The sequence below is a fragment of the Meleagris gallopavo genome, chromosome 3 (assembly GCF_000146605.3).
Source record: "Meleagris gallopavo isolate NT-WF06-2002-E0010 breed Aviagen turkey brand Nicholas breeding stock chromosome 3, Turkey_5.1, whole genome shotgun sequence".
Classification (NCBI taxonomy): domain Eukaryota; kingdom Metazoa; phylum Chordata; class Aves; order Galliformes; family Phasianidae; genus Meleagris; species Meleagris gallopavo.
The window spans coordinates 33,412,690-33,432,289 of NC_015013.2; the positions used below are offsets into that span (position 1 = coordinate 33,412,690).

The 19,600-nt window shown below is 34.9% G+C and overlaps 1 protein-coding gene across 1 annotated transcript in view; it reads right to left on the bottom strand.

Moving 5' to 3' along the window:
* The window catches only part of LOC104910206 (dynein heavy chain 5, axonemal-like), a 20,056-nt gene extending 484 nt beyond the window's left edge, over positions 1–19,572 (bottom strand). The window contains exons 1-19 of the mRNA XM_031552744.1: positions 19,459–19,572; positions 18,568–18,769; positions 17,431–17,526; positions 15,432–15,605; positions 15,230–15,340; positions 13,953–14,108; positions 12,819–12,958; positions 11,048–11,199; positions 8,983–9,190; positions 8,048–8,135; positions 7,808–7,931; positions 7,537–7,700; positions 6,317–6,409; positions 4,601–4,804; positions 4,052–4,132; positions 3,565–3,969; positions 3,309–3,427; positions 2,272–2,408; positions 988–1,150 (exon numbers count right to left, since the gene is read on the bottom strand). Coding sequence (XP_031408604.1) covers positions 988–1,150; positions 2,272–2,408; positions 3,309–3,427; positions 3,565–3,969; positions 4,052–4,132; positions 4,601–4,804; positions 6,317–6,409; positions 7,537–7,700; positions 7,808–7,931; positions 8,048–8,135; positions 8,983–9,190; positions 11,048–11,199; positions 12,819–12,958; positions 13,953–14,108; positions 15,230–15,340; positions 15,432–15,605; positions 17,431–17,526; positions 18,568–18,708 — 2,756 coding nt within the window. The 5' untranslated portion in view covers positions 18,709–18,769; positions 19,459–19,572. The remainder of the gene's footprint in view (positions 1–987; positions 1,151–2,271; positions 2,409–3,308; positions 3,428–3,564; positions 3,970–4,051; positions 4,133–4,600; positions 4,805–6,316; positions 6,410–7,536; positions 7,701–7,807; positions 7,932–8,047; positions 8,136–8,982; positions 9,191–11,047; positions 11,200–12,818; positions 12,959–13,952; positions 14,109–15,229; positions 15,341–15,431; positions 15,606–17,430; positions 17,527–18,567; positions 18,770–19,458) is intronic.
* Between the last annotated feature and the right edge of the window lie 28 nt (positions 19,573–19,600).

Genomic DNA, 19,600 nt, shown 5'->3' on the forward strand with positions numbered 1-19,600 from the left:
TTTTCCAAAAAAGGAAAAAAATCTCTACCCCACCCCTCCAATGTCTACACAAATGGCCCTTGATAAAAGGGTCACATGCTCAAAATACCACAAAATACAACTAAAAAGTCTGAACACACATACACACACACAAAAAAAATGTTTCCATGCTTTTCAAAGACTTGGGATGAGATAAAAAGCATGGATTTGATCTCTTGAATAATACACCTGAAGTTACTCAAGTGTCTCTCAGGTTAAATTTTGAACACAAAATCAAAAGCTGATCTGAACTATGCATGTTCCAGAAGAAAGGACCTGCAGAAGAGAAGGGTCTTTATCTTGAGTATGAACTTGCCTTGACAGAATTCACTGAGAAAGTGATCAGAGCCACTGCATAAAAAGATAAAGAAAAGGCTTATGTAAATCTAACAAAAGGCTGAAAACAGTTAATCCACTAGAATCTTTCACTAGAAGAAAACCATAACATCTTTCTTTCCCGCTAGATGATATGATAAAAATATTCCATAATTGCTTTCAACATATATGTCTCCGATGTACAGTTTGTAATTGCCATTAATAGCAAAAGAGAGACTGTTCTGAGGGAATGGATGCTTAAGGTCTTCACAGCTATTCTCTACTTTTGCATGTAACAAAAATCTTTTCTTTTCTAGCAACTCTGTACATATTCTAGGGACAGAAATCAGAATACAAAGGAAGTTGTCCAAGAGAAAGCAAGCCAAATCCTGTTGATTCAGGAGTCTTTGCCTCTGGATGAACAGTGGAGTAATGAGTTGGATCAAGGACATCTTGCAGATGCCGCCAGGGCTGTTCAAAACTGAATGCGTCTTCACCAGCAGAGTAGAAAAAAAAACCTTTGTGCTGAGCACTTAAGCAACCCTGAGTTTAAAGTAACTCAAAATAGTTCTTCCACCCAGGATAATTCTCACAAGATAATTAACACCAAGTGAGAAAAAATAACAGTATGTATATCACCAAACAGCAACTTACTTGTTTTGAAAATCCAGAAGTTCGTTGTTAATTTTTTCAATATTCAAATCACTCCAAAGCATTTCATTGTATCCGTTGATACTAGCAATAACTGAATTATAAAGACTGTAAAGTCTCTGAAGCAATGAAAGCTCACGTTTAATTTTGTGCAGTTCGGGATACTCTGTTTCAGATTTTAGAAGGTGAAAATCGTTAATGGTAAGTAAAGTACAACTATATATATGAACATAAAAATCCACATATTTCTAAAATGGATACTTAATAGTTGTATGAAATCAGATTTGCAGTTTTTTAGTGTCTATAAAGGCAAACTTTTGTAGTTGCATTATGTAAGGACACCAGATTTTAAAGCACAGCAATTATTTAAATTGGTGGGTTTTTTAATTAACATTCCTTACAACTGTATAATGTAATCTTACAAGGAAGATACTGCACGTACCTACCTGAAGGAGACAATGTTGAAAAAGTAGACAAAAAGGTAAAAGAGCATATTGTGGTTTTATACTAGAACTAAAATATCCCCCATCTCAGTTTGCACTATTTAATTAAGAGGCAGAGATTGAAGAGGGGTGGGGGAGAGGAATTACTTTCAAAAAAGATGCTTGACATATGTTAGGCAATAGAAATATTTAAAAAGATCCCCTCAACTGAAACATTTTGCTTAGTTTCTATCGTATCTGTGAGGCTTTCTAGTTAAATATGTCACATTTCTGTCTTCAGACAAGAAAACACTGAATTCAGTACATACAATTTGAAGTACTTATCACACTTTAGTTCATATGGTAGCATCCAAAACTAGAAGTGTGTCTGATTAGGAATCATAAGTATATTATAGACAAGTTGCACAATCCTAGTGAATTAATTATATATCCAGTGATGGAACAATCTAAGTATTTAATCAACATATTCCCAAAAACTGGATATGAAGGAAAGCAGAGAGGAAATGTGTTTGACTCTAGGCAGAAAAAGCAAGAGAGCTAAGCAGATACACCCTTCCTGGGATGCATGGAACAGTGCATTTCATTTTCCACTTGTTTATGTATGTGCAGGCTGACAGACACTGTTTTACTTAACTCATAAGGAATACAACTAAAATTTACTGCAAATATTTTTTTCCTTTTTTTTTTTATTTTTTTGCTGTGATTGATTTGGCACTGAATCCATTACACAGATCCCCAGCAAAAAAATTTCTCATACTATATATATATATATATATATATATATATATATATATATATATATATAGCCTATTGGACCAGGTGTCTACATTTTCTGAGAAAGTACCTGTAACAGGAAGACCAAATAATTCTTCCCCACTAGAAAGAGAGATATACTTTGTCCACAGTTCATCAAATTTAGCTTGAAAGAGCTGTAATCTCTCACTTGCTTCATGGGGAGGAACATTTTCTTCACTGGGGCCCCTGCAAGAATAAAAAAATAAAAAATTGCAATTAAGTACAAGTATCAGCCATGCAGGTTTCATGAAGAAGCACAACAGAACACGGATTTCAACAATTTACTGGATAGTATTTAACATTTTTTAATGTTTTGGGTAGTTTTTTCTAGAAATTTTTACAATAGTTACCAGAAGAGAAAATGCATGCCCACACAACATACTGAGTATTATCTGAACACAATATATTTCGTCATAATATATATGCTCCAGCTTACCAATACATATGAAAAACAGTAAAAAAAGCTACAAATGTTTTGTTTTGTTATTTTCTTTCTCTTCTGTAAAACAAGAAATTATATTCTTAAAAAGGGAACTGGCATGACTTCAAGCAGTGCATGCCCAGACTCAGTAGCTGACATTAATTTCCTTGTTAAAACACATAAAAAGCATGTGTGTTATCACACATAATCACAACAGATCACCAAATTTTGGTCTTTTCCTTCTTTGTGCCACACTAGCTGCTAGAACGGAAGCGTGTAATGAAGCACAAGTACTCCAAAATTTAAAAAGTCCAAGTAAATATTCCTGTAAAGAGCAATCTGTGAACTTAGAAACATTTGGAATTGGAATCTCTGCTAACTTCCAAAGCACTACCTACGTATTTAAAATATATGCTTTAGTGCTTTGTTGTGTCTGGAACACCTCAAAGACTTCAAATTTGGATCCGTATTGAGAATCAACTCTAGCACGGCAATTGTGCAATCTGATCTGTGGCTGCAAGAATACCTTGTATTATTCTGAAATCTGGCTCTTTTTAATCAATTCTCATATCAGCATTGACACTGTGATGTGTTTAACCCTTTAAATGCACCATTTTGAACAATCACTAATTAAGCATAACTGTACTGTACCACAGTTCACCTACTTTTCATTATAGTCTTTGCAAAACTCTGCAGTATCAGTCTGGAATCTCTGAACACCTCTCAGCAAATCTGTTTTCATGTTTGGCTGTACCTTCAGTAGCAAATCCTCAACCTGCAGTGCCTAAATGCAGACAAAGAGAAATAACAGGCATAAAGGAAAAAGAAAGAAACCACAGAAATTTCCAGTATTTCAACATAAATTATCTGACAATAACTGCTTAGGTGTTATTTGAGAAATTAACAGTACACCAATGATACCTGTGTTTTTAGGTTCTTCCAGGCATAAGCCAATCCATCAACTCTTTCCATGTTTCCATCCTGAAAAAGCAGATTGTATCTCTGAAGCACAGAATAAGATTCTTCAATAGGTCCAACTGTCATGTCAATTTTAACTTCATTCTCTCGAATTTCCTTTAGTGCTTCCATTGCTCCCCGTACATCATCAAGGTCATGGATAGGCCTGTTTAATTTCTTGCTAAGGTTTTCGATGAATGAATAAATTTCATCCATGTCTGTGGCAGACCTTTCATTCAAAGCTAATCCAAATGTTCTTTGTCTTGAGTGGCACTCCTGAACAAGGGCTATTTTCAATGACTCTGTCGCAATATCCACTGATTCCAGAACAAAGTGATTCGGCAGTTCTCTGATTTGCAGTTCTAATTGCTAAGAAAAGTACAAGTGATCAATTTTTAATTTCACTACAATTTTTTGAACAGTTCCTTCTTATTAAAGACATGATACTTACAGAAAAGTATCCAATTTGAGTTTGGAATTCAGCCATTGTTGGTTTAGTCTCTATGAATTCCTTCACTTTTTCCTCTGGATCCTAAATAAAAGTTTATTTTAATTATTACTTAGCATTGGTATTGCATTAATCTATCCAAGACTCAGCTGTCTGATGTACCATGCAAACACAAGTAATCCCTCTTAAAAGAGCTCAAAGTATAAGCATTAAGCTCCAGCTGTTTCACTTGATCTGCTTCTCCTGATTCTTATTCTTTTTACAGTACTCATTAAAGCATTTGAAATTTATCTATAATTCAAATGCAGACATTGATGAGGATATCCCTTAGTCTCTGCAGAGGTAAAAGCTTCAGTGCCATCTGGGTCTCAATAAATGGGCTAAATAATGGGTTCAATTACAAAAAAATTAATCTTTATCCAGCCCAGCGACATTCACCTACAGTAACTACAACTAATGCTTCCCAAAGAGCACAGTCTCCTTATGAAACCTGCAATAGTATTTAGAAGATTTCACAATACAGCTACATATTTCATTAAATATGTATTTAACCTTATTCCAGATGCCTGAAAATTCAGAAAAGCAGTTCAGAAGATCCGATGCTCTAGCTTTGAGAGACAAAATAACTGTATTTAGTTGAATCACCACTTTGTTTACATCCTTATGCTCGATGATCTGCTTGTCGAAAGGCTTCAGTGCCAACATCCTGGTGAATTTGTTCTCATCACCTAACTCTATGGCAACAGATTGTTCAGCCTAGCAAGAATAAACATATATACATTAGTTTTATTTTACATTATTGAATGCACAGTAAGACACATACAGTGGGTACTTCTATGAGTAAATAGAAAAGTGCAAAGGAAGAATCCACAAGGAGACTCCCTCCTCTTAGCTTTCATTTTTACAGAGCTATAGCTCTAGTGCTAATGATAATTTTTAAAAATTAATTGCCACATGGAGTTCCTTGTTAATCATCCTCAAATGACTTCAATCAAATATGTAACACATGGAAGTACAGGTGTGCTGATTCCACCTCCTATATAAATGTTCAGGTCTTCCTTTCTTTGGTACAGTACTACAGTCAGGCTGGAAGGGCTGGTGCTCTTCAGTCTAAAGAGAGGCTCCAGGGAAATTTATAATAGCCTTCCAGGACCTGAAGGGGGCCAACAGGAAAGCTGGGGTGGGACTTTTTATAAGGGCATGTAGGGACAGGATGAGGAGAAATGGTTTAAAACTGAAAGAGGGGAGATCTAGACTAGATATCAGGAAGAAATTCTTTACTCTGAGGGTGGTGAGACATTGGAACTGGTTGCCCAGAAAGGTTGTGCATGCCCCCTCCCTGAAAGCATTGAAGGTCAGTCTAGATGGGGCTCTGAACAACCTGGCCTAAAGGAAGGTGTTCTTGCCTACAGCACGGGGTTGGAACTGGGTGATCTTAAAAGTCCCTTCCAACCCAAACCACTCTATGATTTTGTGATCTCTATTCTTGGCCAAAAAAAGGATGGAAGGTAATCTCAGGTTGGCTACTTAGAAATAAGCAAGCAATTCTTGAAAGAACTTGTGTCAACTCGCTCTCTTCTAGTTGCTTTTTATCATTTGCAGGACTCAAAAGGTTCTTTTTATGCAAATGAGCTGATTTGTATTTGTTTTTAATGTCAGATTGACAAAAGAGGAATTTTATTTTTTTTAAAGACACTTTTCAGTACAGACCCACATAAATACGCATTTCATTATTGTAAGACAGAATTGAGGCCATCTGATAACCATTATTGCCCATTTCTAAACATGAATGTATTTGATTATCTATCTGTATCTCAGACCTTCCCAAGGTTTTAGTGCTCTTTTTAACACTGATAATACACATATATAGCAATTACTTCAACACTGTAGCTATTGTATGTAGCTTGAAAGTTTAACTTACAGTTTTTGGCTGGGAAAACTAATAAGTTGTGTTAGTAGCACACTGGATAATGCTGGTTTTCATACATCATCCACACTATCATCATACTTTGACAGTATTTTTAAAATATTTTTATTAAAGCTATATTTTATTTTAATAATAAAAAAATTCAAAACATTAGCTTTATTAATTGTTAATCTTTGCTCTTCTGTTCAATTACTTGATCTGGAGATTGAAAACTAGGCTTAAACTCATAAGGAAACCTTCCAAATTACAAATCAATGTATTATTGCAGAACACATTCATATGAAATTGAGAAATGTTAACCAAAATATTGAAATTTTAAAATAATAAAATAAAACACTCACCTGCTGCTGCTTATGATGTAAGTAAGCAAATTTCCAGAGTGGGATATCTTTGGCTATTGATAACATTATATTTACTGCTTTGTTTACAGCACTCTGAAAATAGTAAAACATCTACTTTGAGCACACAGAGAGAGCAGAACAAGTAAGGGGGGAAGGGGATGGAGGGGGAAGGAATGAAGGAAAAAAACAGATCCTCTGAACAATACCAAAATGGAAAAGTTGTACCTATCTTTAGTAGAACTGTTCTAATAAGCATGGAGTAGAATCACACAAAATAAATTTTGTTAGGAGAAAGAGTACCCCATAAAGCTTTGTCAGTCAGACATTCTATTTTTATGCATTCTTCAAATAAGAATATAGCAGAGAAAGAGATCTATGAGCCACTGAGGAATAATAAATTAAGTATTATTTCACTTTACATTGGTTATAAACATAAAATAATATTAATATTATATTTCACATTCATATCAGAATGTCTGAGTAAATTTGTCTGAATTTATACAGGCAGCTATATAAATTATCATATAACTTTTCTACCTATGGTATTTAAAAATTACACTTTGTGGTCTGATTTCTTACTGACAATATCAAAAGGCTGCAAATGAAACCTGAGAAAGAATTCAGCAACTGATTTTGATGGCGGCAATTACAGCTGAAAAATCTTCAAGTTAACCACATAAACAACTAATACTTTCCAAAGAACTTCAGAGATCATAGCAGATTGTAAATAAAAGCATAAGAATTTAGCTGAACTAGTGTAAGTAACTTAAATATTTCTTTAAACTCTTCCACAGTTCAGGGCTCCAGGCTTGTAATATTTTTCTTTATATTTCACTATTGCACAAATCTGATTACTGAATATTTCAAAATGATCGTGTCTTTTTAAATTCTGAAAGTGTTTAAGGAGACAAGGAAGTCAAATCAGTGAGTCAAAGGAATTCTATTTTTTTTCTTGCACTTGCTTTAAAAACGTTTGTAGTGGACTGTGAAAAGGAGTTGATAAGCTTGTAGGAAAATGGTTCATTCTACTGCATAACAAATTTAATTCATGGTTTTGTTCTTAGCATCCAGTGACGTCATATGAACTCAAGTGACTTCTAATCTTTTCTTCCACTCCCTTTATTGCTAACACCAGCTTAAACTTGCAAATCTGGTTTTAAAATAACGCATTAATACATATTTTTAACAGAAATGACTGAGACGAGCAGTTATTCAGTTACCTGAATATCTTCGAGACTTGGTCGCAAGACAACATTAGGAATAGCCAGCTGAAATTCAGTTTTGAACAAAGGAATTCTCTTTGTCTCTACAGACCTGATCATCTGATACCTAGAGTCAACAACACGCAATTGATGTCTCAAGGACTCTAAGGAAATCTTCGTGCCTAAATAAATGCAATATTTAAGTTATATTTTTTACCACAATAAACCTGGCAAAAAAAACTTCAAGTGATATTAAAAAACTAAATAAATCTGAAAACAAAAGACTCACATCTGACTAAAGAATCAGTATTCCTCTGACAAAGCTGTCCCGTGAGATAATAGCAACAACAAGACATGCATTCTTGGCAGCGTGTTTTCTGTTTTGTGTCAAGATGCGTACAGGAGTATGAATCCTGAAGAGTTAAAGGGAAACTCTTAGACAAGTAAAGATATTATCCACTGTATAAGTGAAATATCAAATATCTGACTACATTATAGCAGGTTACTTTTAATACTGTAGAGGCCTTACCTCCAGAGTTCTTCCAGTATCTGCTTTCAGCCTGTGCATAAGAGTGTCTACCAGTTCATACACAGAGCATTCCACTTGCTGACTCTGTCTGCAAAAACAACCTTACAGTCATCCACATCAAGTCAAACATAAGGAATAATCTTTAACTTGTTTACAGATGCATCCTCAGCTCCAATGCACTCTGAAGTGCCGTATGTGCAGGGAGACACCCTTCTACTTTTCCCTTTGCTCCTACTGCTTAGACATGCACAGAATGTAAGGCATTAAGATATGCAGACCGTCAGGAAACCCATTCATCAGACTCTGTTATATTTTATACAACTGGTCTTCATAACAATCAAAGAAAAATAAGTTCTTTTTCTGGCTGTAGTTAAGAAAGAAAAAGCAGGTTTATCAAGACAATTCAGTAAGGAAATGTTAGTTATCTTCTTGACGTATTTTCTAGCTCTGAAATCAAAAATAGTAAAGAAATAAATAGAAAGTGAGTATCATGTTTTGCAAAATGTACATAGATGCTTTTTGGAGAAGAACAGAACAATTACTCTTCTATATTGTGGAAAATAAGCATAAACTAAAAGATTTTCAGCTCTGGGTAAATGAGAAGTCTTACATTACTGAGTTAGCATTAAGAATCAAGCAGTTAGCACTGAGATGACTTTTCAAGTTTTATCCAGTTCTATTTTCCTTGCTCTTCAGTAGAATGCCGTAAGAAGAAAGATACAAAATGCTAAATGCTATAAATGCAATTTTAATATGCTATATTCAAGTTACTTGGGAGTTCCTGCTCTGTAATCTGAGACTATCATTTTGCTTTACACTAGTAGTCAGTAACAGTAAGAATAATTTTTTAGAAGTACATTCTCTGTGCATAAAAAGTAATACATAAATACTTGCTCCCAAATCAAGCCTTCAAATCTATGCAATAATACACTTACTGAGAAAGTTTGCGAGCAGTAGAGACAGCAAGATTTTCTGTATGTTCCAAGAATGTAGATACATCTATAGGTTCATCTTCCGGTAAAACTATCAGAGCAGTGTTTGACATATCCTCCAGAACTCTTTCAATTCTGCACTCCAGGGTGTCAGCAGCTTCTTTGACTATAAAGTCCAATTCCCTCATGGTACTATAAACATTTTCAATAACTAAGCAAAGAAAACAAAATGAAAACAAATCACGTGCAATATGAACCTCCTAAATCTCCCCAGCCTGCCCCAAATCATTACAATTAAATGATGATTTTAACAACAATGGAATATGGAATTAAGGTGTGAAACCAAAGCATGATGGACTTCCTGTACTTTGGAGTCTTTAAATCAAACCATTTTACAGTAAGCAACAGAAGAACCTTCAAAATATTTCTTCTCTATTAATACTGGAATGAAGAGGATTAACAAAAATCATTGGAAAAAAAGAGAGGAACAAATGTACAAAAAATATTCTGGTTCTCCTAAGGACCTACAGTGTGAAAGTCAGCATTGTAGATTGAGCAGCTAAAATTCCTCAAGACTGCACATAGGTTAAACCACTAGACTTTTTCTTTCCTGTATATGACCTAATTTAATTTGGAAAGAGACAAAGTGAGTCCCTTAGCAGATGTGTTTACTAAGCTGACTAAAAATGATTGTTTCTGAATAGAGTGGATAAATTCTTTTGCTGTCTTTTATACTTAATGTAAAAAGAGAGAAATAACTCATCTGCCACATTTTGGTTATTAGCAGATAGCATAATTTGAATTATCTGTACTTTGCCTTACTGTATGTAGAATTAAATCGTTACAATACCTAAAATGCTGCAGTGTGACAGTAGTGTCTAACTGTTGAATGTTTAAAATAGAAGATACCATTTATTGCTATTAGGAAGTTAATGATTGAATCTTGTCTTTTTTATTGACTAGAATGAACAAATTATCCAACTAATTCCATAGATGCTTTTCTTTTTTTAATACATAAAAATTAGGTATTTCTAAATCCATTTATTTCTCATTTTCCAAGTTTTAGTCTAGAAGGCTTCCACAGGCCCCCATGCTTTCAAACAGAGGGAAACCTTGTCTTTTTTTGTTGTTGTTGTTGGTTTGTTTTCCAGTCAGGTAAAGATCAAGTAAAAGGCTAAAAGGTGGCCAGCTCTGCCCTTTCCACTAGTGTCACATGGCACAGTCACAGATGCTGCACAAACTCATGCCTGAATCTGTTCCTGTTTATCTTGCTGCTTTTCATTTTGAAGAAAAAGGTGGAAGCCCAACATCAGTTTGTCTCAGTTGAGAATGGATTTAGAAGCATGAACTACTGTTTTCTCACAGATTCAAACTACAAAAATCTTGCTAAGAGCTTTACATATGTCCATTTCAACGACACTATTATAGAGTTAAGTTTATGCTGTACTTGATGAGGATAACATTCTGTCTTAATGGCTGTGTTGGGAAAACTCCATGCATAGTTCAGAATTTTTAAAGTTTTCTTAGAAAAAATAGAACTTGGACATAAATCTGTCCCGTACTATTTTCAAATTTGAATTTAGTCATGTCTATTTCAGGATGTTCAGCGTCAGTTAAAAAGTCCTTTCTATAGAAAAGATAAGAGACATTATTACAGCACCAAATGTTTGTTCTCTTATCTCCCACTCTTGTATCAGTCAGGCTACAGTTACCTATCTGAAGCAAAGAGGTCAGTCCACAAACCATTTTTTTCACAGAGAAATAGAGTGCAGGCATAAGAAGAGCTCTACATTTTTCCTTCTGAGGACACTTACTTGGAAACAGATCAGAGAGACACTGATAGGGGAAAAAGTAAAAATGCACAATAATTTTAGAAGCATGATGTGACAGTTTAAAGTCAGTAAATGAAAAGGTATGTAATTCAGAAACACAATGCAATTCAAGCCCTAATAATATGATGTAATATTATTCACTCAAGTTTGCAAGACAGTTAGAGAGTCGAGGCTTTACAGACACTACCACCAAACAATATTATCAACAGCTTGCCACTACTTCTCTTCCTACATACATTTATTGATGTTTGAAGAAGTCCAGGACAGCAGTGTCATGCCTGGAGCAAGGGCATCCTCAACTTGTTCTATGAATGGCTTCATTAGTGGTTTCAGCACAACAGGAATTCTATTCAGATGCTCTTTGTAATTGATCAATAGATTCTTGAGACTGTAAGACATGGTCATGTTTAGAATGTGTTTATTTCAGATATAAGAAACACACAGAATTTGGTCACATTTTCTGTTAATAAGAGTTGCAAGTCCTGATCCCACGTTAAAAATTAAAGTCTCTCCCAGTTCTAACTAGGTCTCTTTCTCCTCTCAAACACTATAACCAGACTGAAGAAATAATTATTCCCAGGAAGCTATCTATTTAGGGCTACTTTCTTTCAAGGAAAATGCATTACAGTCAAAAATAAGGAGATTGAAAACACTGTGTTTTTCTTCCCTTCTTCCTATCTTACAGGAAAAAAAAAAAAGAAAGAAAAAAAAAACCCTGTATGAAAATACACTACTTATAAGAAAATCTAGATTCATAGTACTCAGGGCACAAAATGCCAAAGGAGCCAAATTCTGAATCAGTATTTTTATGAAAATGGAGCTTCATAACAGAGCTCCATAAAAAAGAACTGGAAGACAAATGCAGCTCAGAAGTTAAAGATACAAAACAGGTTATTTACAAGAGCTGCTGCAGAAAAATGATAACTGTGCTCTATGTCAGATTAAAACCATAACACTAAATATTATTACAGACATTATACTGAGAGAGTATTCACAGAATGCAGAGTATTTTTCCAATGTTACTTAAGGCAAAATTAGTGTCTGACTATTCCTTCTTTGCTCTGGGAGTTGGTCTGAAATCTCTTTTACAATAGAAAATAAATTTGGATTTTCTTTTATTGCAAACACTTTCTGTACATTTTTGTTTCCCTTGGATGGCAAATATAAGAACTGTTTTCAGAAGACTGAAGCATGTTGTTTTATTTGCATGTTAGAAATTTTAGGTTTGTTTTGAAACTCTCCATGGATATTTCCTGAAAAATGTGTTATTTCAAGAATGAAAGACTGAAAATTTTATCAGTAGAAAGGAGAGCTGAGAGGATTTCAATTCAGTTATGAAACTCTTTGAACTTTATCCTTTTTTGTCCACTTCTATATAAAAACTACTTTAAGTACACTCCTTACGAAAAGGACTCTTTTTAGACCTATCATTCTTACTTAAAGAACTAATAATCAGGATCCCAAAGAACTGAAAAGAACTTCTACAGCACAGAATTTAGCTGTTACAATAACAGAAATAAACTATTTAAAATCAGCATAGGTTATTTCAGATATTTAGCATGAGGAAAAAAAAACTTGAATATTTACATATAGCAACTTAGTTAATGTATTACCTATACCAACATTTGGGTTGTGTCTCAATCAAGTGATAAATTCCAACTTAATATCAAAAGCATTCTTCTGTTACAAAAGTAAGTGTGATACTTTGGAATGCAATCCATATATTATAGTGTGGAGATGCCTCAGCAGTACCTAGAAATTCCACTTACAGAGTAGCTATTGTAGTAACAAAATAAAAGCATGTAGACATTATCTAGCTACAATAATCTTGTGGAGAGAGGAATAATTGCATATTAATAGTACTACTATGGAATTGCAGGGGGAAAGAATAAAATTTCAGTTAAATTCTACCACAGTGAAAAGTTACAACAAATCAAAAGTGCATACAACAGACTCAAAGCTAAGGATTCCTATCTGCAGATGAGAATCCAGAAAGTGTTCACTCACTCCATTTGATGTTTTTTAATCTGTTCTTCATCTGCACACAAGCTGAGGACAACATCTGGAATGTTAAAATGCATTTTTTTCAGGTACTTTGTTTCATAAAGTACTTCCAGGACCACTGGATCCAAGTTTACAACCAATTCCTTCATATAGTGGTAGTGCGGAGGAAAGGGGCAGGGAGAGAAAAAAACAAAGCAGTATTTTAATAGTTTAGCGATTACATACACTTTGTTACATCTGGAAGACATGACAAAATATAGAGGACTAGCCAAAACTTTTTAAATTGATCCCCATGTTGCAATTTCTTCAAAGATCTCCAGGCTCCTGTACAAGCAATTTCCAGATTTTCCAGAATATTAATAATCCAATAGCTTCCACTGATTTCATTTTCCTGTGATTTCCTCCCTGGGCCCTAAATACTTGGCTGGTGTGACTTCCCAAGTCTGATTCTAGTTCTGCACCTGTCCCTGTGAAAGCTGATTTGCCTTCTCGTCTCAGTTTTTCCATCTGTAGACTGCAGAGAAATGTTGTGTCTCTGCTTAGCCTCCGTACGTTTCTTAGGGCATAAAATGCTAATAAGGTGATAAATTAAGCTGAAAATCAGGTTCTAGTTTTCCACTATGGAGTCCGTAATTCAAAAAATGTCCATTTTATCTGTAATTTTCTGCAGCACAGCAGAGTAAGTCAACTTTAAAGAATGTAGGATTTGCTGTCTCAGCTAGCAATATTGAAAGCAAATTAGTGACTGCAATATAGGCAACACAGTGATGTTGAACAGTATAGAAAAGCCTACAATCTAATTAAAAACTCTCTGTTTGACTAATATTTTGGCTAACAAAGAGAAAAATACATGAAACAATACATTAAAAGATGTAGACAAATCTATATCAAACGTGCATTTGCGGGGTACTGCCTCTTACATGTCTTGAATGAGGCAAGGGGCTTATGAAGAAGAGAGATGATTATGTCTGTATCCTAGCATAAAAAGGAAAAAATACAGCTTCATCAATTAAAGTAGTTCATTTTCTATCCTTATTAAGATTACTTTAATGCTGTGCTTGTCTTTGCATGACATGAGTGAAGTATCATAGGTAATACTAAACAGAGCAGCAGTAATACAAAATCAATCCTACTTACATTGGTTTCTGGGTGCCTGACAAGTAAAAAAGCATGTAGAGCATTTCTAGCCTGGTCAGCAAACCTGCACCACGCTCTATAATAAATAAGTTCAAATTCCAAAAGAACTGCAGCCATTTTATTGTAGCTCTTAGCAACCTTTTTCATTTCCAATGTCTGCAAATAAAATAAAATAAAATAAAAAAGAAATTAGAAATGCCGGCACCATTTAATCAATTTGATGAGCCTAACGTAACAGAAATGTCCTCCAGTAAGGTTTTCCTCACTACCATTAGGAAAACAAAACAAAGTTTCATGTTACTCAATTTAAGAGAGGGCAAAAAAAGAACAAAAGAACAACTTCATCTAGAGTACTGCATCCGAGGTGGAGGCCTCAGTGCAGGCGAAACATAGATCTGTTGTAGCACATCCAGAGGAGGGACGCAGAAATGATCCAAGGGATAGAACACCTTCCTAGAAGGAAGGGCTGAGAGAGCTGGGGCCGTTTGGCCTGAAGAAGAGAATGCTCCCGGGAGACCTGAGAGCAGCCTTTCAGTATCTAAAGGGGGTTGTAAAAAGGAAGGGTACAGACTCTTCAGCAGTCAGTTGTGATAGGACAAGGGGAAATGGTTTCAAATTAAATGAGGGGAGATTTAGCCTGGGCACAAGAAAAACGTTTTTTACAGTAAGGGTGGTGAGGTAATGGAACAGGTTGACCAGTGGGGTGGTGGAAGTCACATCCCTGCAGACACTCATGGTCAGGCTGGACCAGGCTCTAAGCAGTCTGATTGAACTGTAGGTGCCCCTGCATCTACAGCAGGACTACATGACTTTAAAGTTCTCAAAATTCAAGCAGCAGTTAGACAATGCTCTCAGACATAGGATATGAATTTGAGGTGGTCCTGTGGGGAGTTGGGCTTAATAATCCTTGTGGGTCTCATTCAACTCAGGAAATTCTATGGTTACGTGAAGCATTTGAAGTTTAATATCTCTGTTCTCTACATTATAAAGTATTGCAGTGAGAAGGCTCTAAGCATAGGTCTACGGCCAACAATGCTCTGATTAGGAATAACACAAGTCCCAGGAAGGACAACAGAATTTGATGAAGTCATCAGCTTAACACCTCAAGGAAAGTATCTGTCCTGAGCTACAGAATAACAGTGTTGCAAAAAGAATTTGAGATCCTGGAGCAAATAGTAATACCATCCCATTAGAGAACCTTGAATAGAATTGTTAGAAAAGTGAATTTAGGAAAAAAATAATTTCTGTCTGTTAATAATTTGGAATTTAGCATAAACTATCCTTTGCTCATTTCCAACCTTCAGAAGCGTAGTTTTCTTTTTAAAGAATCTCATTGGATGGTCAATTTTTCTGAACAACTGCTGGGCCCACATAATCTTCCCTGTTACCTAAAATACAAAAGATATGAAGTTATATTTCCATTAACGTAAAAAGCCAAGACAAAAAAACCTTTCTCTCTCTCATTTATTTCATTCTTACTGGTGGTATATTACGTGGGATAGGTGGATTTTCTTTTTGCTCCTGGTAGAGTTTTTGCACAAAGTCTAAGTCTTGAGTGTATTGCTGAAGGACAATGGTATACTTCTCATTAAGATCAATTTGATTTTCTCCTATTTGCTCAAGCTTCATCAGAAGTCTCAGCATCTGTTCAGTCTAAAAAGGAAGAGGGAACATTTACTGCAAAAAATGTTTAGATAGTCATTGTTCATAAAGCCTGGTTCTTTCTATTTATAACGTAAGTTATATAAATTTGTAAGTGATTTTCTAAGAAGCACAGAAAATACTTCCAGACAAATTAGTGAACTTCAGTATTTCATGCTGTCTAAAAAAAAACTAAAAAACTTACCATAGCCTTAACAAAGAGACTTCCACCATCACAGAATGTTGGAACACTTATTTTGTTCTGACCCTCCAAACCTTACTCTTTTTTTTCCTGTAAATAGTTGTAGTAGGCGTAGTAGAACACCTATAGTTTTCCTTCTGCTTCATTTACATCTCATTTCATTGTCAGGGCGTGAATCAATGAACAGTACTGACATTAAGGTAACAGATGGCAGAAACTAATTAATTACTCCTGCCAGTCTAACAGGAATAACTTTGAAGTGCAACAGGAAGTATCTCAAATATGCTCTTGTATGATAAAATTTAAAATCTGAGTATAGCATCTTTTACTTTCACAATAATTAAATTTAATTGCATTTGTTTAAAATTAACGTTTTCCATTTTCCCTTTAGATCACCCTGTAATTTGAATAATCAAATCTGAATTCACCTTCTGTGATAATTACAGATATCTTCCCACTATTTTTCTTTTGTGGTTTTTTGATTTTTTTTTTGGTTGGTTGGTTTTTTGTGGTTTTGTGTGTGTGTGTGTGTGTGTGTGTGTGTGTGTTGTTTCTATCAGGAATCACATAATTGCTTTTCTTTTCCACGTAAAAGAAAAAAGCTAACTAGCCTGCACTATTCTCCAGTAAGTGAATACCTAACAGTTCAAGAAATGCAATTTTACGTCGAACTCACCTGTTCTGACTAATGTGATATTTTTGCATATATAAATATGGGCAACCTATGAAAGACCTTGCAGCCTGAAGTCTTACATCTGATGAGGCAACAAACTGAGGTCTTCCCTCTGCACTTTCAACTTCTCTTTCATTTCTATACTGACATACAGCAAAAGAGGATCAGTAGCTTGGCTTTACCTCTGATTTTTCCAGCAATAGGAGACTGGGCTGCAGTAGAATTGCTGCTGAACTCTACCATCAGATTGCACGTACTGTTTAATTATCTACAACAATCTTACCACAAAGTCTGGGAATACTGACAAACATGAGTTGTTTCCTTTCACTGGGCACAAGAAAATTATGTTGTATGCCTTTACAACAGCTTTAATTTGGTTTTGCCTTTCTTTTTTTTTTTTTAAGGAGGAAAGCAGATACCTATTTTTTGGAAGGAAAGAGGGAAATCACCACAGAACTGAACATGACTTACGGACTTCTGCAAGTGAGTATACAGAACACAGGACAGGGAACACTGAAAGAGAGCAGAGTAAGAAAGAAACAGAAAGTCAGTCAAAAGATAATGGAAGAACATAGAGCCACATAAATATGACAGTCCAAAACACAGTGAGAGAAAGAAGGACCTATCCTAGTGTGTCAATATCAATAGCAGGGTGGAAGGGGGATGGAGAGTACTAGGCTGAGGAAAGAAAATAAGCCAGAAAGAAAAAATAGTGCTATATAGAGTTAGTAAGGAAAGATGCTACATGCAACAAGCAGTAACTATTAAAAAATGTTAACTTTCAGCACTTTTACACATATTCTGACAGTCTGTTGTAGTAGGCTTGATGTCCTCCTACCTTATCTCAGGCAGCTCCAGTATAGCACAAAACAATACCAGTAACAACGGAATACAACAGGAATTGTGGATACTCAGCCTTTCTGAACACCAGAACAGGAGCTTGCATTTATAAAATTACTTACAGTCACAGTCTTCTCAAAACAGGAATCCACAAATTCTTGTATGGACTCATACAGTGTTGCAATTTGGTTCTTAAACTCAAGGTAATCTTTATCAAACTAGAAAATTGTAAAAGGAAAAAATATTAATCTGTACTGTTGCTTTCACTTTATGCAATTTTTTTACATAAGGTTTCTGGGAAATTTGTGTTATCTGCCTAGGATGTTAGTTAAAGAGAACAGAGATGAGACCAATAATGAAGGCGTTAAAAGTCTAAGCAAAGCAAACAAAAACTTAAGAATTATTAGGCTATATGATTACAGCCCCATCTTTATGAACACAGGACAGGCAGAGGAAAGCTAACAACCTCATCAGAGAGAACATGGTACACTTAATCAGCTCGCAGTACAGATATGAAACTCATCAAGATTAGCAAACTAGGTGGCCTCTCTAGAGCACTTTACAGACTGCGGTGCGTTATTATTATAATAAAGCCAAAAGTCCTCTGGACATAAATGATTTAAGCACACTCGCAAGCAATAGTTCAGGAAGGCAGGAAAGCAAGTCAACATTTCTAGCACTTCCATTGAGAGGCTGTCAATTCACTAAAGCAAGCGAGCTACATTTCCAAAAAAGTAGCTCAATTCTAGGATATGCAGTATGTATTTAAATCTGAATTTGAGTCTGAAGCTCTTCAAAAATCACTTTAGTTTTTATCCACATGACTCAGTACTGGAGGTGATGTCACTTATTTCTCCTTCTGAAATTGTCATTATATGCTATTGATACTGCCTTTATTATTCCATTAAGTAACATCGAGTAACTCTTGCACTTGCTAAACTGAATCTAATGCACTGACTTGTCTAAATTAGTTTTCAGTCTGCAGTTCAAAATATCTCAAAAACAAACAACTTTAGGAAATGTAGTTTGCACTATTACTTATTACACAAAGTCTAGTTTATCAAAAAATAACAAAAGTATATGAAATAAAAAGCAAAATATACCCAAATTATTTCAAACTGGATTAAGCTATGGAAAAATATTACTACTGCAACAAAATGCTATAATCATAGTTATAAAATTTGATCTTCCCTGCATAACTTCAATGAATAGCACAGGATTAAGGGATTGATCGCCAGACAAGCATTGAGTGCATGTACCTCTTTTTTTCTGTGATCCAGAACATCATACTCTTTTGATTTGGTATTTGTAGCAATGGTCTGGAAGTGAGTATTGATCTCTTCAATTCCTTCTATTTTTATGCACTGGAGCTCTAGTAGGCTTTCCATAATATTGCTCATATCCGAAATCTTCTCCAGACGTTTACAGAATGTGTCGAATTTTCCAAAAATATAGTTTTCACTGATGATAAGAAGCAACAGAATTATTATGTATATCTATTTGTATCATTTTTTCCTATTCCTATTTCTTATATTCTTTCAGAACTACTATCAAGCTCACCATTAAAGCACTGATGCTGCAATAATTACAAATCAACTAAAAACAATTTTGAAATAATGAATACAATACAGAAAATGCTTAATTCTCATATCTGTCAACTAAAACCTTTTCCATATTTCACAGAAGTTATTCTTGAAACAAAAACATGCAAAAAGAGATAAGAATGTGAATGTACAATATACTAACATACGCTCCATGGTTGAAGTACCAATACAGGTAAAACTCCCCCTTGGCATTGTGATTGACAACCCAGACCAGTGCTGACTAAATACAACTAGAGTTTTTTCATTTGATTCACGGCTCAATGCATTAATCCAGTACATGCATAAATTCCCTGAATTCCCTTAGACATCTGTTAAATCAACAAGCAACTGGCAAAAATGTGTCACTGCTTATATCTTGGGGAAAAAAAAAAGAAAAGAAAGAAAGAAAAACAAAACAAAACAAAACTCTGCAAGTTTTGTTCTGAGTATAATAAATATTATATTTTAATTGAGCATTCAACTTCTCAGGAAGCCAGGAGATATTATGACACCTCATTTATAAATCTTATAAGTGAATGTGATTCAATATTAGAGTAAATTGCTTACCTGAAATCAAACTGCCTGTCACTTGGATTTTCCTTTAGCTTCTCCCTAATTCTCTGAAATGATGTTTGGTACTGTTCTTTCAGGAAAATGCATTGCTGTATTCTCTTCAGCAATTCTTGCCTGGGGGAAAAAAAAAAAAAAA